Source organism: Sciurus carolinensis, chromosome 4, assembly GCF_902686445.1.
Source record: "Sciurus carolinensis chromosome 4, mSciCar1.2, whole genome shotgun sequence".
NCBI lineage: Eukaryota > Metazoa > Chordata > Mammalia > Rodentia > Sciuridae > Sciurus > Sciurus carolinensis.
In genome coordinates, this window is record NC_062216.1 from 117,082,343 (window position 1) to 117,103,319 (window position 20,977).

Consider the following 20,977-nt stretch of genomic DNA (forward strand, 5'->3'; position numbering starts at 1 on the left):
GGACTCTGGGAAGGCAACTTACTCCATCTTGAATGCCATGGAAAAGCAAGCTCTTTCTTTCCCTGATGTTGAGGATGGGGAAGCACAGAGCTCCCACTGCCACTAGCCATCATGTCACAGCAATGAAGGAAGGATGAAATCAGAGCTGAGAGAGGCAGAGCGAAGAAACAGAGACAGCCCACCACCTCCATGCCAACCCACCACCTCCACGCCATCATTCAGCCACTGGGTCCCGCCCTCACTCTCTGTTGTTTAAGCCACTCGAGTTGACTTTTCTGCTACTTGTTTCTCAGTGTATTCCACCTGATGCCAGGAGAAGTGGGTTGCACGGTGGCCTCACAAAGATATGTCTATATGTTAATCCCTAGGACCCACGATTGTTACCCCTTATTTGGAAAAAGAGTCTTTGCAGATATAATTAAGTCACACTTTATTATTTTCAAGTTCAGTCAGATGTTGAAGAGACATAAGTTGAAGATTTTTAAAAATTAAAATATCCTATTTAACCTTTATTACCTGACCATTTATCAAGATCAGAAGTCTTTTCAACACATCTTCATATGACCCAGCAGTATAAGGCTCTTTAAAAAAAATTTAGTTCCATTACTTATTTGGTGATGTTGATTTCAGAAATTGATTCTACTGTAATTAAAAATAATAAAAAAAAACTTGAACTAGAAATCTGAATCTGAGGTCTATCTATCTTAGCACTAAGTTAGGGGACCATGGGTAAATCACTTCCCCGTCTGAGCATTAGTTACTCTCCTATGGAACCATCAGTGCCTCCCAAGTGCATCAGAATCATGGGTCCTTGTTACAGACATGTATTTCTAAGCCCTTTCCTGGGTCTTCTGGATCAGATTTTCTGACACTGGAGCCCAGGAATAATTGGGTAACTATGATGTACAGCCAAGTTTGTACAGCACAATGATCCCCAGGCTCCATATAAATACTTGTTTTCTGATTTCTGTTCCTTCTCTCACTGTCTGGTCTCTGCTACTAGATATCATGGTGGAACAAAACAAAACACAAAATAACAATAAGAAACCAAGACCATGATTTCATCATCTCCATACCCCCCAACATCTTCACAGTGCCTGGTATGTAGTAGGAACTCAATAAATATTTGAAGAATTAATCAATGGCTATTAAATAAATGAATGTTATTTAATGTGTATCCCAATCACCTACCAATAGAGAAATGTAAAGAGAGAGAAACTATTTTAAACTTTTGTAGGATGTACTTCCACACTTTCTGACTGCCCTGCTGTACACGTCAGTAATGGGTTATGTGGATAAGGTTAGCGCATATTTAGAGACCACAGGTAGGTGGCCGAGATGCCCCCATAGGTTAGATTACCCCATGGTATTTCCCAGAGGCGGTGACAGTTCATGATTCAGCAGGAGCCAGTTTTTCCCTCATTGATTTTTTCAGGTCTAGAAAAACTTGTATCCTGCCTAGGTGACACAGGCCCTTGGGGCCATGCTTTAGGTCTCTCAAGGCCACCTCAAGTGTCTGGGGCCCCAGTGGTTGGGAAGAGGCAGTTATCTTCTGTTGGAAGTCACTGGTAGATTTGCCAGCAGTGGGTGTCAGCCTAGTACAGTGTCCTTAGCAGATGATACCCCAGGATGTCTGATATCATCTCATGTGACCCCACAGTCCTTTATCCCACCCCTAAAGGCCACCTTTTGAGCCTCCCCAGCTCAGACACTATCTGCTGGCCTTGGAAGGTACCGGCTCAGAATGAAATCTGTCACAGGGGTGGGCAACTTAGCCAGGGGAAGATAGAGGAGTTTGGCATCCAGGCCGGGGTTGTAGCGGATGCGGGGGCTCCGGGAAACAATGGCGTGCTCCATGCTGTTGGTGACGTCCCTGATTCTTGGCTCTGCCAGCTGCATCATGTTTTTCAACTTGTCGGTATCTGTTTGAGGGTAAGAGGTTCTGTTATTCTTCATAATATAAGATGAAAGTTTCTGTTATTTTTCTGAATTCTGTTCAAGCTCCCTTTCCATCAGATCCCTGGCCTAACACTTCAGGAAGGTTTTCACACCGATTTATAAGATCATTACAATTCATCTTCCTCAATTTTACAGTTATGCACTGAATTCAAGTCATTGCACTAGAATAGCAATGAGAAGAGCAGGGTTTTTTTGTTGTTTTGTTTTTGTTTTGTTTTGCTTTTGTGGTGCTGGGAATTTAACCTGGGGCCTTGTGCATGCAAGGCAAGCACCGTACCACCTGAGCTATACCCCTAGTCCTCAGTTCTTTATGTGACTGTGCCACTACAGTTGTATGAACTTGGGCTTAAACTTTCATTATCTATAAAACAGGGATAATGATACCTGCCTTGGAGAATAGCAAAAATGATTAATTGCGGGATAGGCAATGGGGTAGTGGGATTCTTAGGCTTTTTCATTTTGTTTCCTTCTTCTATGTACTTTCTAGAGTTTCCACATTTTCTACAAAAACATGCAGGGAAAAAAAGTTATTAAAAATAGTGATCCTGCCCTGTCTTGTTTATAAAGTTATTGTGGACATAAATGACCCAGGCACAGAAGGCACCTTGAAGAGCTCTAAGACAGGGGTGGCTCTCCTGTTTGCAGTGTGTGCACAGGTGTGGAGACAGGAGCAGGATGCTCCAGTGGTAGAAGCCCGCTGAGACTCACAACAGAAATAGGAGACAAGCCATATGATGCATTGCCAGACCCTCCCTGGGATTCTAGGACAGGGGCATGTCAGAGTAAAGAGAGCCCAAGGACTCCAGAGAAACTGGGGCCTGAGAGTCAGACTTCCCTGACAAGGATTTAGACTGGAAATCAGACAGTGAACAAAAGCTGTCCCAACTTGGGGATGGTCCAGGTAGGCAGAGAGTTCATCCCCTGGGGATCAGGACCCCTGTGGGTGGCTGGTGAAGATAGAGCAATGTCACTCAAGTTCCCTGCACCCCAGACTTTGAGGAATTCCCTTGCCATTTCCTGGAGAGAAAACTGCATTTTGGGGTTCTATAAGGAACCACGCTCACTTAAGGGCAGACTGTCTACAGAGAGATTATGTCCCAGGAAGCCTCAGACCTTGGGCTTGACCCCAAGTCTACCACCAGCAAGGCCCAGGTGGGAAGGAAGGAGGCAGTTGACGGGAGGAGATGGGGGGTGGGGAGACTGGTACTGGTGTATAAGTGGAAGGTGGGCGTTGACACAAAGCACATTCTTCCATCATCCTCTCTAATATGTATTAGCTCCTGTTTTGTGTGGGCACCTGCTAGGCATGGAGCAGAAAGGGAAACACAAGTTCCCATCTAGCCCGTCACTTTCCTAGATGGTGGGGAAGAATGTGGGCTTTGGATTTGGGCACCTGGGAAAATGTTTTTCTTCCTGAGAGAATTAAGGAAGAGAGTCTACAATAAAGTGGCAATTTGGCCCCAACATTTGAATTTTTGACCCCTTCTCCTCTGCTAGGGACAGGTCCTAGGCTTCAGGCAGACTCTCCCCAAGAAGAAGCAGAGGGGTTAAAAGGGGAATGTTTGATGCCCTCCCAGCAGAGTTCAGATGAGAAAAGAGACTAGGCCCTTGGCTATGCCCATAAGCATTAGAGGTAACCACGCCTGGTGAGTGTTAGCTTCAGGGCTGTTAGCACAAGAATGGTGATCTCTGTTTCTGTGCTTGTCCCTGTGATTCTGAGCACCACTTCTTTGGGAAGGTGCTCCTGTCAGTTGCTATCAACAAGCCATTTCCAATAGAGTTCTACTCTGGGTATAGTTAAGAATGACTCCTAGAGCTGTGGACATTATCACACATGTAATTCCAAATACTTGGGAGGCTGAGGCAGGAGGATCATAAATTTGAGGCCAGCCTGAGCAGTTTAGTGAAACCCTGTCTCAAAATAAAATTAAAACGGTTGGGGATGTAGCTCATTAGTAGAGCGCTTGCCTAGCATACACCAGGCCCTGGATTTGATCACTAGTACCACAAAACAAACAAACAAACAAACAAAAATCTGAGCCTGGTCCTAGGGTTCACAAGCCAGGGTCCTGTTTGGTTGGCCACAGCAAGTGGTTACCATTTGTGTAATGCAGCACTGCATGACCACTCCTAAATATCTCCTAAATATCTCTTGTGTCTGTCCCACTATTTTCCTCCAACTTCTCATAACTACTATGATGTGTGACTTCATGTCTTCATCCTTCCTTTGTAGGATCCACAATAGCCTCCCAGGTGGAGTCTTCCCAGAGCACACAACTCTGACCAATCATTCCAAAGCTATTCACTGATTTATTTGCGGCTCTGGGAATTGAACCCAGGGGCACTGTACCACTAAGCTACACCCTCAGCTCACTCTATTTTATTTTAAGATAGGGTCTCGCTAAGTTGCTGAGAGTCTCACTAAGTTGTCCAGGCTGGTGTCAAACTCATGATCCTCCTGCCACACCTAGCTCATAGCTGTTTAGAAGGCTGATATCCACACCCCTCCGTGTAAACACCAACAAGGTCCTTTATGCTCTGATCCTTAGTCTCTTCCTGCCCCAGTCCCCTCCATACCTCACTTGTGCCAGACTAGTAATAATAGCAATGCCTAAGGTTTGCTGAGCTCTTTCTATGACTGAGGGGATTACTTTACATTTTGGTTTAGTTCTACAGTCTGTAGAGGAGGAATCATCATACTTTTTTAAATGAATAAGTTGAAATTTAGAGAATTGTGTAACATGATCAGAGGGACTGCAGGAGTCCAGACTTGGAACCACACTGACTGCAAAGGCAATGTTGTGTCATGTCTCCAGATGTCACCTGTGCTTCTTCTGTGGGAAACATCTACTGTCTCTTTCCCTTTTTTGAACTCCTATTCATTCTTCAAAACTCTCTGAGGTGGGCTGGGGAGATAGCTCAGCTGGTAGAGTGCTTGCCTCAGAAACACAAGGTCCTGAGTTCGATCCCCAGTATCGCCCAAACAAACAAAAAAAAACTCTCTGAGGCATCACATTGTTGCCCATGTGAGGCTTTTGTGACGGTGGAATTAGTCTCTGTCCTGTTAACTGTTGCTTCCCATGCATGCCCGTTATTGATGATTCTCTGCATGGTGTTGTATTTGCTTTTGGATCTCCCCTATCAGATTCTCAGAGCCCTGTCTCAACCCTGTAATCACTAGGTAACTGAGGTGAAAATTAAGAGTATAACCACTTGGGGAAATGTTTATCTAAAGTGGTTGACACTTGCCTGAAATTTTTCCTCTGAAATCATGGGGTGGACTACAAATGAATCAGCCTATGGCATTTCATAAGCCCTGTCTTTAGTATTCTTCAGCATAACAATACCAGCTTTTTAAAATCTTTTTATTTTTATTTTTTTTAAGTATCAAGGATTGAACTCAGGGGCTTTCAACCACTGAGCCACATCCCCAGCCCTATTTTGTATTTTAGAGATAGGGTCTTACTGAGTGAGGGCTTTGAACTTGCGATCCTCCAGCCTCAGCCTCCCAAGCTGCTGGGATTAAAGGCATGTGTTACTGTGATCAGCAATAACAACCTTTCGATAAGTGGTTTCCACAGGAAATTTGTTTTCCTGCATATTCCTTTATAGATAGCACTAGAGACTCTTCAGTCCTTGCCTCTACTGAGTACTTACTTAGGAAGTGACTTCACGAACTTTCCAGATCGTGACTGAATTTGTGCCTCACAGCCTCACAGTAGCCCATAAATAATTTGAACCACTCTCTGCTAAAGGAGTTTTAGGGAGCAATCACACAGAGGATTTATGATATCCCCTGTCCCCCACTAACATCCAGTCCTTTTGTTCCCAACAGCTGCAGATTTCCCTTTGGGGATCCATGATTCCCTGACTCTGAATCCTAGGTCTAGGTAGAGCACGTGACCTGGCCTGAGCCAATGAGACCTTCTCTCTCCCCTGGGCACAGAGGTTGATTGGAGGTTGGGAACATCCTGCAGTTTTCTCTAATCCAGCCACCATAGGCCTTCCAGATTAGAATGAATTTTAGGATTTTCAGGGAAACTTCTAGAAAGAACTGTACCTATTCCCAGTAGACCTCACTTTGGAAGGAGGTAAGGAGATGCTACAACCATGATATTTCCAAAGCAAAGAGAGTTTGGAGTCCAGAGTCAATGCAAACAAGAAGAACTAAGTGATAGGGTGAAACCAAGTCCTAACAGTATCACTTTGGGACTGGATGGGGCTGTGCCTAAAGTCCATTTTGTTTAACTTTTTAGGCCTGTGAGTCAAAGAATTCTTTTCCGCTTCATTAAGTTTGGTTGGATTTTCTGTCACTTGGAACTGAGAAAGCCTAACTGATGTAAATCCTTGGGGTATTTTTTTTCTCCTCACAGAATTCTAATATGTCCAGAACCGAAAGATTATTTTCTTTAAGGAACACATTTCCAAAGATTTTTTTCCTGAGTCTTCCCTAAATCAATGGGTGAATGATACCCCCATTCACCAGATTCTTCAACATAATCCTAGCACTCATCTTTGATGGTTCCCTCTCTCTCTTCCCAGAACAGCTGGTCTAATATACACCTGGCATCCAGCAACTTCTTTCTACATCCTCTACCTCCTCTCTAGTTCAAAGCACCATCTTATCTAGCCTGGAACACGGCAGCAATCAGATTGGTCTTGCCCAGCTACAAATCAGATCACATCCTTATTTCTCAATGTGCTTTAATGCTCTAATTTATCCTTTGCCCCTCAACTATCCCTCACTGCTCCCCACCTACTGACTTCCTTAAAGTTCCTCCAAAAGAGTGTCCTGCCTCAGAGCCCTCCTGCAAAAATCTCCCTTCCCAGTCCCTTTTCCACTTTCCAGCAATGCCTAACTCTTATTTTTCCTTAAGGCAACTCAGAGAAGACTTCCCTATGCCATAGTCTGAATTGGGGTTTCAACTCCCAACCCTGCTCTTCTTTCATAGCCTTGCTTTCTCTTCAATGGCACTTGACTGCAGTTTTTCATTAAATATGTGCGTTTTTACTAACATTTGTCTCCCCTACTGGGTGTAAAGCTACAGGCAGTGAAGGAAAATCACACTGCTTTCTCCACTCCAACTCCCAGCCCCATGTAGTACCTCGCACCGCAACTTTGCAATGAAAGGTGTATGAAGTGAAGAAATAGCTTTCTTGGTTTTTGTTTCTTGGCTTTTAATTCTGTTGATGTGCGATGTCCAGGAGAGCATGTCACTAAAATAACCCTCTCTGTATAATTGCAGACCTGCCCCAGGCTTGATTGAGTGATGACATTTGCCCATTGCTAAAGTTTCCATCTGAAATTTCCCCCAAAGACCCATGGGTCAACGACTGAGTCAAAGGCTTGGGAGGCTGTGAAACTAAGAGGTGGGTACTTCTGGGAGGTCTTTAGGTCACTGGGGGCATGCCTGCAAAGGAGATCATGGGACCCCAGTCTCTTTCTCTTCTTTTTTGCTTCCACAAGGTGAGTTGTTTTGCTTGGCCATGAGATTCCTCCGTGATGTGCTGCCACAGGCCCAAAGCAATAACAGGGCCAACTGATTGTGGACTGAAACCTTTAAAACTTTTAAGCCAAAATAAACCTTTTCTTTTTATGAGTTGATTGTCTCAGGTGTTTATTATAGTAACAGACAGCTAACTAACACATCCATGGATTTTGGATAATTATAATTTAAGAATCTCTTTGCAGTATAAGAACTTATACCTTGTAGATACCATTGTAATAAAAAAAAAAAGGAGGCTAAACTTAGTCTAAGGGAAGATAATAAAAAACACCACAAACTTTTAAATCAAATTATTTTTACCAGGCACCAGGAACTACTCTACAAGTGTGTGTGTGTGTGTGTGTGTATGTGTAGCCTGGTTCTCAGTCTAAGAGCTTAACTGTGACAGAAAATTGCCTCTTGGGAATATACATGGAAGCCAAATAAAAGAAAAAAAGAAAAATCTGGGATAATGAGACATGAGACAAGGCCACTGAGGCTCAGAGGGAGCAGGAGCTGGACTAGATGTATGGCTGCTTCACTCTAGACTCAGGGACTCCTCCTGAGCCAGCACAGGGCCAGCCCTACTCTCTTGGCTGGTGGCATCATCAGAAAGGGAACCGGAGAAGGGACATGCCCGGCCAAATAGGTGCATGCTAATTGCACCAGCCAGTTACTGCTGACAGAGGTGGCACTGGGGCCTGCTCTCTCTCCAGACCCTGGGAGCTACTAGGAAATCTAGTGAATTCTACTCTTCTGAAACCAACTGGTTCAGCTCTGAGATTGGATTCTCTGAGTGAATGTAGAGCCCTCTGGTCCTCAAAATGACCTTCTCTTTTCTTCCAGTAGATGCATCCACAAAGCTTTTGGCCAATTTCCCCCAACTGCACATTCAGTCCATGCCCTCTCATGCTCCCCAAAGGCTGAGGCTCTGTTCATCCCCAAACTGGACCAGTGGCACACATTTGGGAAGGACAGTAAAGAGCTGAGACCTCCTCCTCCATCCTCCTAAGCACCTAAGGTTCACAGGAGACCCCTAGCTCAGGGAGATAAGAAAGTTTCCTAGAGACCCTCCCTTCTAAATACTCATGCGTTCATTTTCCTGTTTATATAACAAGTGCTTGGTGCAAGACGCTTAACACATACTAATCCTCATAGCAACCCTGAGAGATAGGCATTATCAGTAGCTTCATTTTCCAGATAAGAAAACTGAAGTATAGAGAGACTAGTGAATATGTCCAAAGTCTCCTAGCTGGAAAGAGGCAGAACCAGGACTCCAACCCAGGCAGCCATGCTCCTAAACACTCCTCTATATTTATCTCAGTACATTTTCACCTGACTCAACCTGCACAGTGATAGTCAAGGGCAGGTACCAGGAGTAGGCAGCATCTCTCCTGACTCCCCCATAAATCTTCCACTTGGTCTTTTCTATTCTCAAACCCCAGCCCTGCCACTAGCTGTATGGCCTTGGGCCCTGAGTCCCTCTGAGCCTCTTTCCCATTATCTGTAAATTAAAAGCTGGTCAGTGACCCCAAGATCTCCCTGCCCCTCTCTGAGACCCCACTCCCACCTGGGGAACTCACAGATGCGGAAGTATTCCTCTCCGTAGCTATCCCGGGTCTCTGGAGGGAGTCGCTCCCATAGCTTTTGCATGCGTGTCTCCATACCCTCCTTGCCCAGAATGGATGTCCGGTAGTTTCCTGGCTCAATGATGCTGACCTTCACCCCAAAGTAGTGGAGTTCACGCCTGGGAAATTGAAGTTGCATTTGGTCTGGGCCTCAAGATGATAGTAATCAGGGAGAGTCACCTCTGGAAGGACCTGTCTCAGCAGGAAACTGGAGGTCCCTCCACCCCCTGCTGCTGGCCCAGACACTTACTGCCTTCATGCAAATAAGCCCTCAGCCCTTTGCTAAGCTGGTCCAGCAGTCTCTGGGCAATTTGCATAAGGCAGACCCAGTAGGGAGGATGTAATGGAGGATCTAGGCCAAGGCCCTGTCTTCCACCAGGTCTTTCTCAATCTTAGCCCCCTGCTCAGTACCATACCTGGTGAAAGGGAGGTGGTCTCTACAAGGCCTGCATCCTCCTTGGAGGGTCTATCTCCATTCACTTCTCCTCATCCCTTTTCTTGATTCTTGGGGAAGGTTTACAAAGGTCTAGCCTCCCTCTTGCTATTGCTTTAGCTTCCTTGTTTTAGAACTGCCCTGTCCATTTGCTATCACCCCACCCTCTCCTCCTGAGTTAAAACACCCAAGACCTCCACCCAGGTCATTTGTTACCAGGGCCCAGTCACCTGATGCTGTCAGAGAAGGCCTCCACACCAAACTTGGAGACACAGTAACCGCCACCAATGACTGCCACACGACCACCAGAGCTGGACATGTTGACCACCCTGCCCCGGGCTTTCTTGACCATAGGCAGCATGTGGAGGGTCACTTCAATCAGTCCCACCAGGTTCACATTGATCACCTTCACAAAGTCTTCCTTGGTCAGCCATTCATTGGGACCACTGGGCAGGCCCACACCAGCATTATTCACTAGTGCCCAGAGGCCTAGGGATGAGAGGGAGAGAGAAAGAACCACAGAAAAATCAGCAGTGTCTTTGGGAAAGCACCAGGGACCATGACCTACCTGTTCAGGGCCATCAAGGAGTGGGAGTTGGGAGTTACATGAGCCTGAAGGATATTGTGCCTTTTACTGACTCATGTTCCCTTGAAGGGGCACTTTTTTTCTGATTGATGTAGTCTGTCAACTAGCTGAGGCTCTGTACCAGTCATGACCCAGGCTGCATGTGGCTAATAGCACCAAAGCTATTAGCCCTAGGATAGGAGATACCTTTTTCCTATCAATTAATTCATGTTTGAATTCCTTTGCCAAAGAGGCTTCCTTTTTCTATTCACCTAAGTGTAAGAAACCAACTCCATTTCACTTATTACCAAATCAGTTCGCTTATTCATTCATTTACCCTCTACACATCCATTCATCCTGTGTCTACTCTGTGCCACTTAAAAGGTGAAGGAAACAGAAACTGGACAAGACAGGGTCTTGTCCTTCGAGGAGCTCACAGACCAGAGAGAAAATGTCATATTTATAAATATATAAAACATTCATGAAAAATGTGATAAGGACTCTATTTAAATTGGGTCATATATAAATGGAGAAAAATAGTGGTAAGTATGGTCATTCAACCTTGACCAACACCTCAAGGTACTCTGCCAGCACAGTCATTTGCTCCTGAGGCAGATCTGGATGTGAACATCAATCTTGGCCATCTTTCCCCCAAATCCCCACCTAAGCCACACCCCTCCATCTTCCTGTTTTCTTGCAATTAGAGAGACTAGAGAAGACTAACTGACTAGCAGGGTTTGGAACCTTTCTAGGTAGGGGAGACTCTGGCCTTAAAGAGGAGAATGAGGTTCGTGAGACCCAGAGTCCATAAAACCCAGTGGTCTCTGCCTGTGGAGAAGGGAGACACAGCACTACTACCTCTGATTGTCCTGGTAAATGGCTCCAGCAGAGAATGCATTACCTGTTGGGGAACAGGACAACTTTATTTATTTATTCATTTGTTTATTTATTTATTTATTTATTTATTTATCTTCAAAGAGTAACCAGAGAATAGTCAGAGCAGATCTTTAGGGCTGTGCCAACTTCCTATTCAGGAACTCTCAGAGGCACTGAGAAAGCAGGTAAGAATTGTCTCCCTTCCCCCATCCCCAGTACCCAGTGCTTCTTAGAGTAAGAATGTTGCCCACGGCTAGGCAGAATAATCAATCCCAGATGCTAGGATTAGATTCCTAATCCCAGGGACCTGTGATATGTGGGGTTACATGGGAAAGGGGAATTGAGGTTGCAGTTGGACTAGAGGTAGCTAATCAACTGACCTTACGGGGGAGATTATCCCAGATTTGCTTGTCGAGCCCAAAAGAATCACAAGAGTCCTTCTAAGTAAAAGAAGGCAGAAGAGAGAACCAGAGAGATAGAGAAAGGGAGAAGAGGACGCAGTCCAACTTTGCTGGCTTTGAAGATGGAGGAAGCAGCCCTGTGTTGAGGAATGCAGGCACTCTCTAGAAACTGGGAAAGGCAAGGAAATGGATCTCCCCGCAACCTCAGAGGGAGCATGGCTCTGCTGAGTCCTTGAAGGTAACCCAGTGAGACCCATTTTGGACTTGTCTCCTCCAGAATTACAAGATAATAAATGTGTGTTGTTTAAGTCACCATGCTTGTGTGAATGAGTTACAGCAGCGATAGGAGACTAATACACTCAATAAGTCATGAACACAAGTGGCTCAAGGCTGAATGTAGGGAGTTGACTGAGGCGGCCTGGCACAGAGAAAGGCTCACCCTTGCTAAGGACATGTACTAAGAGACAAAAAAAAAAATCCTGTTCCCAGGAAACTATGCTAGCACAGGAAACAATAAGAAAAATAAGTATTGCATTGCGTTGGACAGGAATAAATGCTAAGGAAAAAAGTAAAACAAGGAGCTACTCTTTGGCTCCTCCTGGGTTCCAGGCGTTTGTTGCTCTTATCTGGACTGAGGTTCTAGACTCATTTCCTTTGGAGTGAGGACTTCCTCAAGGTTGCTGCTTCTACAACTGAGCTATCCTGTTCCTCCCTATCCTGTACCCACACCCTGTGTACTGGAAGTTCACTGGCAGGGCCCACCCCCACTCTTGGTTCAGCCCCAGTCTACAGTCTCCTTTCTCAGTGCAAGCAGCCACTCTGATATAGGCACCAATATCCATGGTGAGGTAAGGAAGAGATCTGTCCCCTCGCTGCCTGACAGTCAACAACAGCAAACGCCCCCACTCATGGAATCCAACCTTATGTCCCTTTGCCTCTTCCTCTAGCATGAGCACTACAAGAAATGTGTTTACACTTCCGTAGGAGCTGGTAGGACTATTGATGTTTCCAAGAGGCATCTCCATCTTTAGAGGTTTGGATATACAGAACACAACATCTTCCCTCCCTTGCTTCCTGTCAGGACCTCTTCCCTATCCCTGAGTTTCTGGGAGGGAACTATTTCTTGGGAATCACCTCTTCATGTGAACAGGATAAACAGTGCCGTGGTTTCCAATCTGACAGAGCCAGAGGCCCCAGCCCTGGTTCCCTACCAATTCCCTACATCAACTCTCTCATCCCCTTTGGACATCAGTGTCCCTAATACTGTCAGATGATGAGAGAGGGAGAGAGAGAGAGAGAGAGAGAGAAAGAGAGAGAGAGAGAGAGAGAGAGAGAGAGAGAGAGAGAGAGAGAGAGAGAAACAGAGAGATGCAGAAACATCATAAACTGAGAAAGCCGAAGAATGCCATTCGCCCCACCTTGCTCGCCCACTTGGTCCCTCACCCACTGGGCTGCTGCCTTGATGCTCTCAGTCTTGGTGACATCCAGTAGGATGGTCTGCAGTTGGTAGGAGGTATCCTGCTGAAGTTTCTGGGCCCCCTCCTCAGTGAGGCAAGCAGCCAGCACTCGCATACGCCGATCAACCAACTGTTTGGCCAATAGGTTCCCAAAGCCCGAGTCACAGCCAGTGATGAAGACATACTTCTCCGAGAGGTTGCGAACCAGATTGCAGTTCTTGAACCAGCGATACATAAAAGAGAGGTCCGTGAGTGCTGCCATTGGGTAGTGGGGAGCTGATGGCAAAGGTCAAGGCTCAGGAAACAGCAGGACAGGTTGGTTCTTGGGTCCCAGGCGACAGTCTGCTGGAACCCACAGGTAAGGAGAGTCTCTACTACTTGCAACAGATACAGGGCCCTGCCTGAAATACTCTGTCATCTTTATAGGTGGATACATCACCACCAATTAGCCAAGATGCAAGAAATTCAAGTCCAACCTGAAGCATGTCACCTCTGACTGCCCTGGTGATTACCTCCCTCACTCCCCCTGCCCTGATGGGTGAAGGTGCCCAAAATAGGAAAGTCCCCAGTGGCAATGTGAGTGCTAGGAGGAAGCTCACATGGATGGCATGAGAGGGCAAATAAGAAAGGAAGACTCAGCCTAGGGACCCCTGCCCTGGAAAAGCCCCACCCAAGCTCCACCACCAGTCTAGGGATCAAAATAATTTGCTGTGAGTATAGGCATATGAAAACATTTAGTTTTTATTTTCAGGAAAAACATTAAGATGTATTCATTAATTCAAAACAAAATTAGGCAGTGCCCCTCCAAACCCCAAGAGAAATTGAAGTCCAGATCATCAACTCTTTGGAGATCTTAAGTGAGTATCCATAAGAGATGATGAAAAACAAAGGGTTTTCTCAGGTTGTGGGCCTCCATTGTCCTGAGGTCAGAGGGAACTAGGTCCTCCCGTTAGGGAGGATGGGGATATGAAGCCCCAACTTCCAGAAAGCAGAAAGACCTGAGACAATCAAGGCCTGGCTCGTGGAGTAATACTCAGGTCATCTGCAAGGAGTCCCCACTGCACTCCAAACCAGTCCAGAATTCTACCCACTCCTACTCGCTGGGGACCAGGCCAAAGACAAAGGGCATAGCAGCTCCCCAAAAAGAAACTTATCCTCTATTCACCTCCCAGGACTTTCTTTCACACTCCAGGTAGTCTGATGAAGCAAGGAGCCTGAAGGTGGGATGACAGTGGGAGGGCACTCTGAAGAGACTCTAAAACCAGGAGACTCAGTGGGTAATTGAATGGAAGTCAGGAGTCAGAACAATTCAAAGGTAGGGGACCAGTGACAGGTAGAACCACAGGTGGCAAGAGAAGTCAGTAGGCAAGACTTTGGGCATGGGCAGGGAAGGGATCATTTTGATCCAAGCATCACTGAGTATGAGGTGAGTTCACTGGGCAGCTGATGAAAGGGCCTGGGCAGAGTCCTTAACTCTGAGAGGGAAGAGGCACAAGAGGAGGCGAGTAACAGGGTCAGGACTTGGAGGGGAAGGAGAAATTCCAGACAATGGGGCAGAGAACTCACAGAGGGGTAGGAAGATAGCTGGTAAAGCAAAGGAATAAGGAAACCAGGTAGGTGTGAGTAGTGAGGGGCCACACCCAGGATTACATAAGAAGCAAGGACAGAATGATGCTGCAGCCCAGGGTGGTTTCTTGGCTCAACCTCCAGGGTCACCTTTCATCAGGATGAGCCTAGTCACAGCTTACCCCTCCATGTTCCCTGTCTGACACAGAAATGAGCCACAAAGTTCCCTAGAAAGAAAAGTTTTATTTACTTTTTACTTTTTTGGTACCAGAGATTGAACCCAGGGGCACTTAACCACTGAGACACATCCCCAGCCACTTTTTTGTATTTTATTTAGAGACAGGGTCTCACTAAGTTGCTAAGTGCCTTGCTAAGTTGCTGAGGCTGGCTTTGAACTCACAATCCTTCTGTCTCAGTCTCTGGAGTTGCTGGGATTATAGGCGTGCACCACCACAGCCAGCTAGGACAGAGGTTTTAGCTCTATGCTCCACTATTTACCAACTCTGGCCAGGCCCCAAAGCAAAAGAATGACCTTGGTCATTCTGAACTGAGGATGATGGGAGTGTGTGTGGAGTCAGATCACAAACCCATCTCTGAAGAGCAAACCCAAAACGCACAGGCAATGGAGGAGGGAGTGGTGGCAGGCAAACCTGACCTACTTCATACCTTCCCCACAGTTCAGCACATCCTGTACTGGATCTGGCAAGCATCCCTCAGTTGCTTTTTGCCTTCTGGTTGTGTTAACAAGGAAGTTATGGCTGGGAAAAGTTAGATAATGCCCCCCAAGGGCTGAGCAGGCCCAGAGACAGTGGGCCTCCCAGTTCTTGAAGATGCAGACGAGATCTAGGAGTTAGTTCTGCCCTTGGAGAAGAATGACTCAAAACTGGCTCAAAGTAGACCTGGGCCTGATGCATTCATTTCCTGGACCTTTCTTTCTGCTCACTGCTGACCAAGGCAGTATTCTGCTGGGCTTAAACTGAAAAGACAGGCCTGGAAGAAGATGGGGTGAGGGCTGGGGGACCACATGCAGGGATGTGGATGCCTCCCACTCCCAGATGACAGGTGACCTGATGAGCTGCCACCTAACAGCTGTCGGTCTGGTGGTTGCCCTCCCACTCCACTCCATGTCCACAAGGAGTAAAGCCCTTAGCTCCTCCAGCTCATTTCCTCCTGAGTAGAGAATGTGTGGGGTATAGACTGGCCATGCCAAGTACACACTAAGAGGTATGCTCAAGGCAGTGCAGGTGTAGATTGAACTCCTGCCCCACGATGCTCATGCCTCCTTAAAATGTGTATTCCTCCATGTGGCAGGCGGGCCATGAGGTTCAGAGCCTTGAGTGACTGCTTAGGGAAATAGGATGCCAACATAGGCAGTCTTCATTCCTCAACTCCAAGAGGTGGTTCATTCTTCCTAAAATTCCCAGATTCCTGATTAATGATCCAGGGAAAAGCTTGGAGCATAGGTGACGAGGGACCCCCCTCACATAGGGTGACCTATGTAATCCTGGAGACTTGAGCTTATCCCTCCCGTCACTCTATTTTCCACTCCATGACATATCACCTCTCACCTAGCACCCCAACTAGACCCTTCCAAACACCCCAGTCTTGGTTTCATAAGGCCTTGACCAACCTTGCAGAGTTTCAGTAGACCATGGCTTCCATTAGGAAGGTGGGCTGGTAGCTTATGGAGAGGTAGGGGAGCTTGGTGCCCCAACCAGGTGAGTACAGGTATGTGTGGTAGTGGTAGGGGAAACAGGGGGTCAGCATATACTCCATGCAGTGTGTCACCAAGGACAGATTCAACCTGCTCTTTTTTTTTTTTTTTTTTTTTTTTTTTTTTTTTTTTTTGCGGCACTGGGAATTGAACTCAGGGCCTTGTGCTTGCGAGGCAAGCACTCTACCAGCTGAGCTATCTCCCAAGCCCTCAACCTGCTTTTTGTCAAATGTTTTCAAATATGTTGAGGTGTGTCCTGGATGACAAAAGAATGCACATTCTTTTACTTCCACTTATAGCTCTAAATTAGTAGGAAAGTTTCTAAGAATTCCTGGATCCACAATGATATGCCCCAAATCTAATCTATCCACATTCCCCAACAAGTGCCCCAACCCTTACCCCAGGAACAACTGTTCCACACTCAGGCACATCTGGCTGTCATCCTGGGAATATCTTGGTTGCATAAATTGAAGGTCTCTGCTAAAAAGCTATGCACAGGAAAATCAGCTATCTTCAAACCTAGCTATCTGACTATGAGTTCACCATGTCTTCCCTCTCTAACTTTAGTTGGAAGGTTCAGATGAAATAGTGGTCCCAATTATAAGATTAGACCTTTTTATTAGGTGATCAGCTGACCACAGCACTATGGGATGGGGTTAAATATCCCTACCTTATGGGGGAGCCAGAACAGGAATGATTGACCCTGATGGTAATGGAGGTGCAAAGGATGGACCCAACGCCAGATAAAGAATCTGCTTCTCTCCCCTCTATGTACAATTCAATCACAAGATGCCAGAAACTTCTCACCACAGATCACCTTGACCTCCAGTTTAGTACTGTCCTCCCATGCCTCCTGTAAGAATCCCACAAGCCTCACAATGTTGGTTATGCTGGTCTTGAGGAAGTCTGGCTCAGTAATGGCCAATTTTATCCCAAAAAGGAAAGTTTCCTGTTGCAAGACAGAAAAGCAGATGGCAAGGATTTCAGAGGCCTTGGAAGGTGTGTTAGTTAGGTTTTCATTGCTGTGACTAAAATACATGACAAGAACAACTTAGAGAAGGAAAAATTTATTTGGGCTCAAGTTTCAGAGGTTCAGTCCATTGTGGGCTGATTCCATTGCTCTGGGCCTGAAATAAAGCAGAACACCATGGTAGAAGGGCATGGCAGACAAGTTCTGCTCTACTCATTGCAGCCAGGAAGTAGAGAAAGAAGGTAAGATGAACCCTTTTAGGGCAAACCCCCAGTGACCCATCTCCTCCAGCCATGCCCCTCCCGCTTATAGTTACCACCCAGTTAGTCCATTCAAACTAGGATGGACTGATTAGGTGCAGCTCTCATAACCTAATCATTTTATCTATGACTATTCCTGCAATAACACAAGAGCTTTTAGGGAACACCTCATATCCAAACAATAACATTTCATCCCTTGTTCCTAAAAGTTCATGTTCATCTCACAATGCAAAATGCATTTAATTTATCTCCAAGAGTTTCCATAATCTTAACAGTTCCAGCATTGCCCCAAAGTCCAAGCCCAAAGTCTCATTTGAGACTCAAGTCAAACTTGGCTGTGAATCCTTGCAATGGTTAAAAGCAAGTTGCATCTATCCAATATATGATGGCACAGAATAAACATTCCCATTCCAAAAAGGAGAAAGCGAGGCTTTAAAGGAAGAGATGGGACCAAAACAAAACATAAACTCTACCGGGTAAACAGTTCCTGTAGCTCCACCTCCAGCATCTGGGGCACATGGTAGCAAGATGTCTTCTTCAGAGAACTTGGGCATTCCCACCTCTTTGGACTTGCTGGTTGCAGCACTCATGGCCTCTCTCTTAGGCTGGTTCTGTCCACAGCTAGCAGCTTTCCTAGGCAGATAGTCCATGTAACAGGCATCTCTGAATTCTTGGGATCTCCATTCCAGCTTTGGTTTTACCTTCAAAGCTTCATGCACTGCCCTCTCTGGGGGCAGTCAATGATTCTAACTCTGCTGCAATTTTCCTGGCATCCCAGGATTTTCTTCAAATCTTGATGGAAGCCTCCATGACCCCTTACCTACAGCATCCTGCATTCCTGCAGAACCAATACCACAAGGGCAGTGCCAACATCTGCCACCAGTTTTAGCAGTAGTTGGGCCCCTTGGGATTTTGATGCAGCAGTCACTGAGTGTCTGGGCAGCTGAACATGGTGAAACAACTTCCTAGACCCTCCTGTGTGAACAGGGTTCCCCCAGGTTCTCTTCTCAAATGAATTTTTACTTTTATACCCTTGAATATGTGATAGATATGGTCTTGCCAATTCTTAAGAAGCCCTCAAACCATCTTTCCTAATGTATCTGTGCAAAGTATTCAGCATCTCTCCAATGTCTCCTTAAAAACCACAACTTCCTTGACCCCAAGTTTTTCCTTGACATTTTCCTGATCAACTCTGCTTTCTGTTTCTGATTCTCACAATAAATCTGACTAAAAACTTCCAGCAAAATCCATGCCACTGCTTGAATGTGGTGCTGCCTTGAAATTTCCTGCACCAAAATAGTACACCACCTTTAAATTCAGCCTTACATAGTCTCAGGACATGGGCAAAATGTAGTTAAGTTCTTTGTCAGAATGTCACACAATGGCATCTAATCCTATTTCCTGTAGAGTCTCTATTCTTCTATTCTTCTGTGAAACCTCATGAGCACAATCTATACTGTCTGCGTTCTTATCAGCATTCTGGTCTTCTGAGTTCCCACTAGAATTGCCCATTAAGCTCTGTTCACAAGATTCTAACTTCTCCATCATGTGTCTCCAAACTTTTCCAAACTCCTCCCACAAACCCTTTCCAAAGGCTTCTGAACCACATGGTCAATCTAATCACAGAAAAATTCTCACCTCTTGATACCAGTTTCTGAGTTGGTCGGTCAGGTTTTCATTACTGCAACCAAGAAAACGTGACAAGAACAATTTAGAGAAAAGGTTTATTTTGGCTCATGATTTCAGAGTTTCAGTCCATGACTGACTGATTCCATTACTCTGGGTTTAATGTGAAGCAGAACATCGTGGTCAAAGGGCATGGAGGAGGAACACTGCACCACTAATAGTGGCCAGGAAGCAGGAGGTAGGGAGGGGCCTGCACGGAAGATGAACCCTTCCAGGGAACAATCCAGTGACCCTCCTCTTCCAGCCATACTCCTCCTGTCTACAGTTACTATCCGGTTAGTCTATTCAACTAGGATGGACTAATTAGGTTACAACTCTCATAATCCAATCATTTTACTTTGGAATATTCCTGCATTAACACAGGAGCTTTGGGGGGATATCTCTTATCCAAACCACAAGAGAAGGCAAGACAAAATGCTAAATAAATTCAATTCAATAAAAGCCCCAAACAGGATTGGAATGAGATAAGCTAGGAGGCCTGAGTAGTTAGAAAATACAGCATAGGGGAGAAAATCATGATGATGGCATTTCCTGTGTGTGCTTTTCCCCCCAGTACTGGTGATCAAATCCAGGGGTGCTCTACCACTCAGTTATATTCCCATTCCTTTTTATTTTGAGACAGGGTCTCGCTTAGTTGCTACAACTGGTCTCAAACTTGCAATCCTCCTGCTTTAATCTCCCAAGTCTCTGGGATTTCAGGCATGTGCCACCACACCCAGCACCTCTAGATGTTTAAATGTCGTTCCATGTATTTTGCATATGCTAGCTTACTGCTCTAAATCCTGCCTGTTCTGCTTCAAGGCACTGATAATTAAGAGTTATCTTCTGCCAATTCCCTCACATCCCATGAATTACAAAACTCTGCCCTCTGTACTCCTCAGTCCTCTTCCTCTCCTCTCCTGTCCCAGAAAATTCTCCATTCTTCTCTCAGCTGGGCTCCTGCAATTGCCTTCTGGGGAACATCTCTGCCTTTGGTCTTAGCTTCTCCACCCTGCGGTCAGCAAGGTCCCTGGATGCTGATTGGCCCAAGTGGCTCCTCTGCTTCAGTTCCCTCTCAGGTGTTGCACTGCCCACAGCATAAAGCACACATCTGTCCAGCCTCTCAGGCCCTCCACAAACCCCTCATGCCTACCTGCCCAGCCTTTCTCCTGCTTATCTCAAGTTGACATGTGGAGGAGGGGAAGGAAGCAGATATTACTTCAAGTCTTCCAAACAGTTGTGGAGTCTTACCAGCAAACACCCAGGAGGCATCCCCTTCACAGAGAAAAGAAACCAGCAGACACATTAGGAATCTGGGTGATACTTCTGTCCCCCACACGTTTCTTCATCCACTGGGTGTCTGCAGTGATGCTCTCTATCTTGGTGACATCCAGAGAGATCCCCATCTCCATCCTGTCTGACATCTGGTCACTCAGCTGCTCCACTGCCTCTTCTATCAGGAATGCAGGCAGTAAAGTACCCTCAAGCCTCACGTGTCCAGCTGCCTGGCCAGCAGGCTCCCAAAGCCCAAGTCACAGTCCATGACGAAGATATACTTGTCTTGGAGGGGGCTCATCACCTGCATCTCCTGATGCTAGCAGAGAAGGCAGCACAGACCCAAGGGAGTTGTCAGGCAGAACCACACAGCTTTATAGAGGAAGATACATACATGCTGGGAGGAAACAAGTCCGACTTCTATTCAGATAGGAGGACATAAGACCAGAAGGCTGTAGTAGGCAGACCAGCACTAGGTACTCTGGCATGAACGTCTTAAGTTTTCTTACTGTTGGTCTACATGCATGAACAGTTCCAATAGATGCCATTGGATTTCAAAAGAATGCCTTGACATGAGGACTTTTTTTTCCTAACCACTTCTCCTTGTCCTCTCACTCCTTAGTGATCTCCAAATCCCCCATCTCCACCACACTCACACACATTGGAAACCTTCATTCAGAGTCTCCTGGGTGACAACTGTTTTTTTGTTTTGTTTTGTTTTT

The 20,977-nt window shown here is 46.0% G+C and overlaps 1 protein-coding gene across 5 annotated transcripts; it reads right to left on the reverse strand.

Moving 5' to 3' along the window:
- Positions 1-417: 417 nt before the first annotated feature.
- On the reverse strand, positions 418-20,973 carry Sdr9c7 (short chain dehydrogenase/reductase family 9C member 7). Of its 5 annotated transcripts, none has more exons than XM_047549396.1 (8): positions 20,232-20,973; positions 18,954-18,996; positions 17,789-17,948; positions 12,792-13,022; positions 10,930-10,972; positions 9,737-9,995; positions 9,029-9,192; positions 418-1,922 (listed from the first exon to the last, which is right to left on the reverse strand). In XM_047549396.1, the coding sequence occupies exons 3-8, from the start codon at positions 17,903-17,905 to the stop codon at positions 1,705-1,707; spliced, it is 1,032 nt and encodes a 343-aa protein (XP_047405352.1). In that variant the 5' UTR covers positions 17,906-17,948; positions 18,954-18,996; positions 20,232-20,973; the 3' UTR covers positions 418-1,704. The 5 variants fall into 5 exon arrangements, with proteins under 5 accessions (XP_047405352.1, XP_047405351.1, XP_047405350.1 ...); XM_047549395.1 differs by having other exon boundaries at positions 17,789-18,153; XM_047549394.1 differs by having other exon boundaries at positions 17,789-18,153; positions 20,134-20,973.
- Between the last annotated feature and the right edge of the window lie 4 nt (positions 20,974-20,977).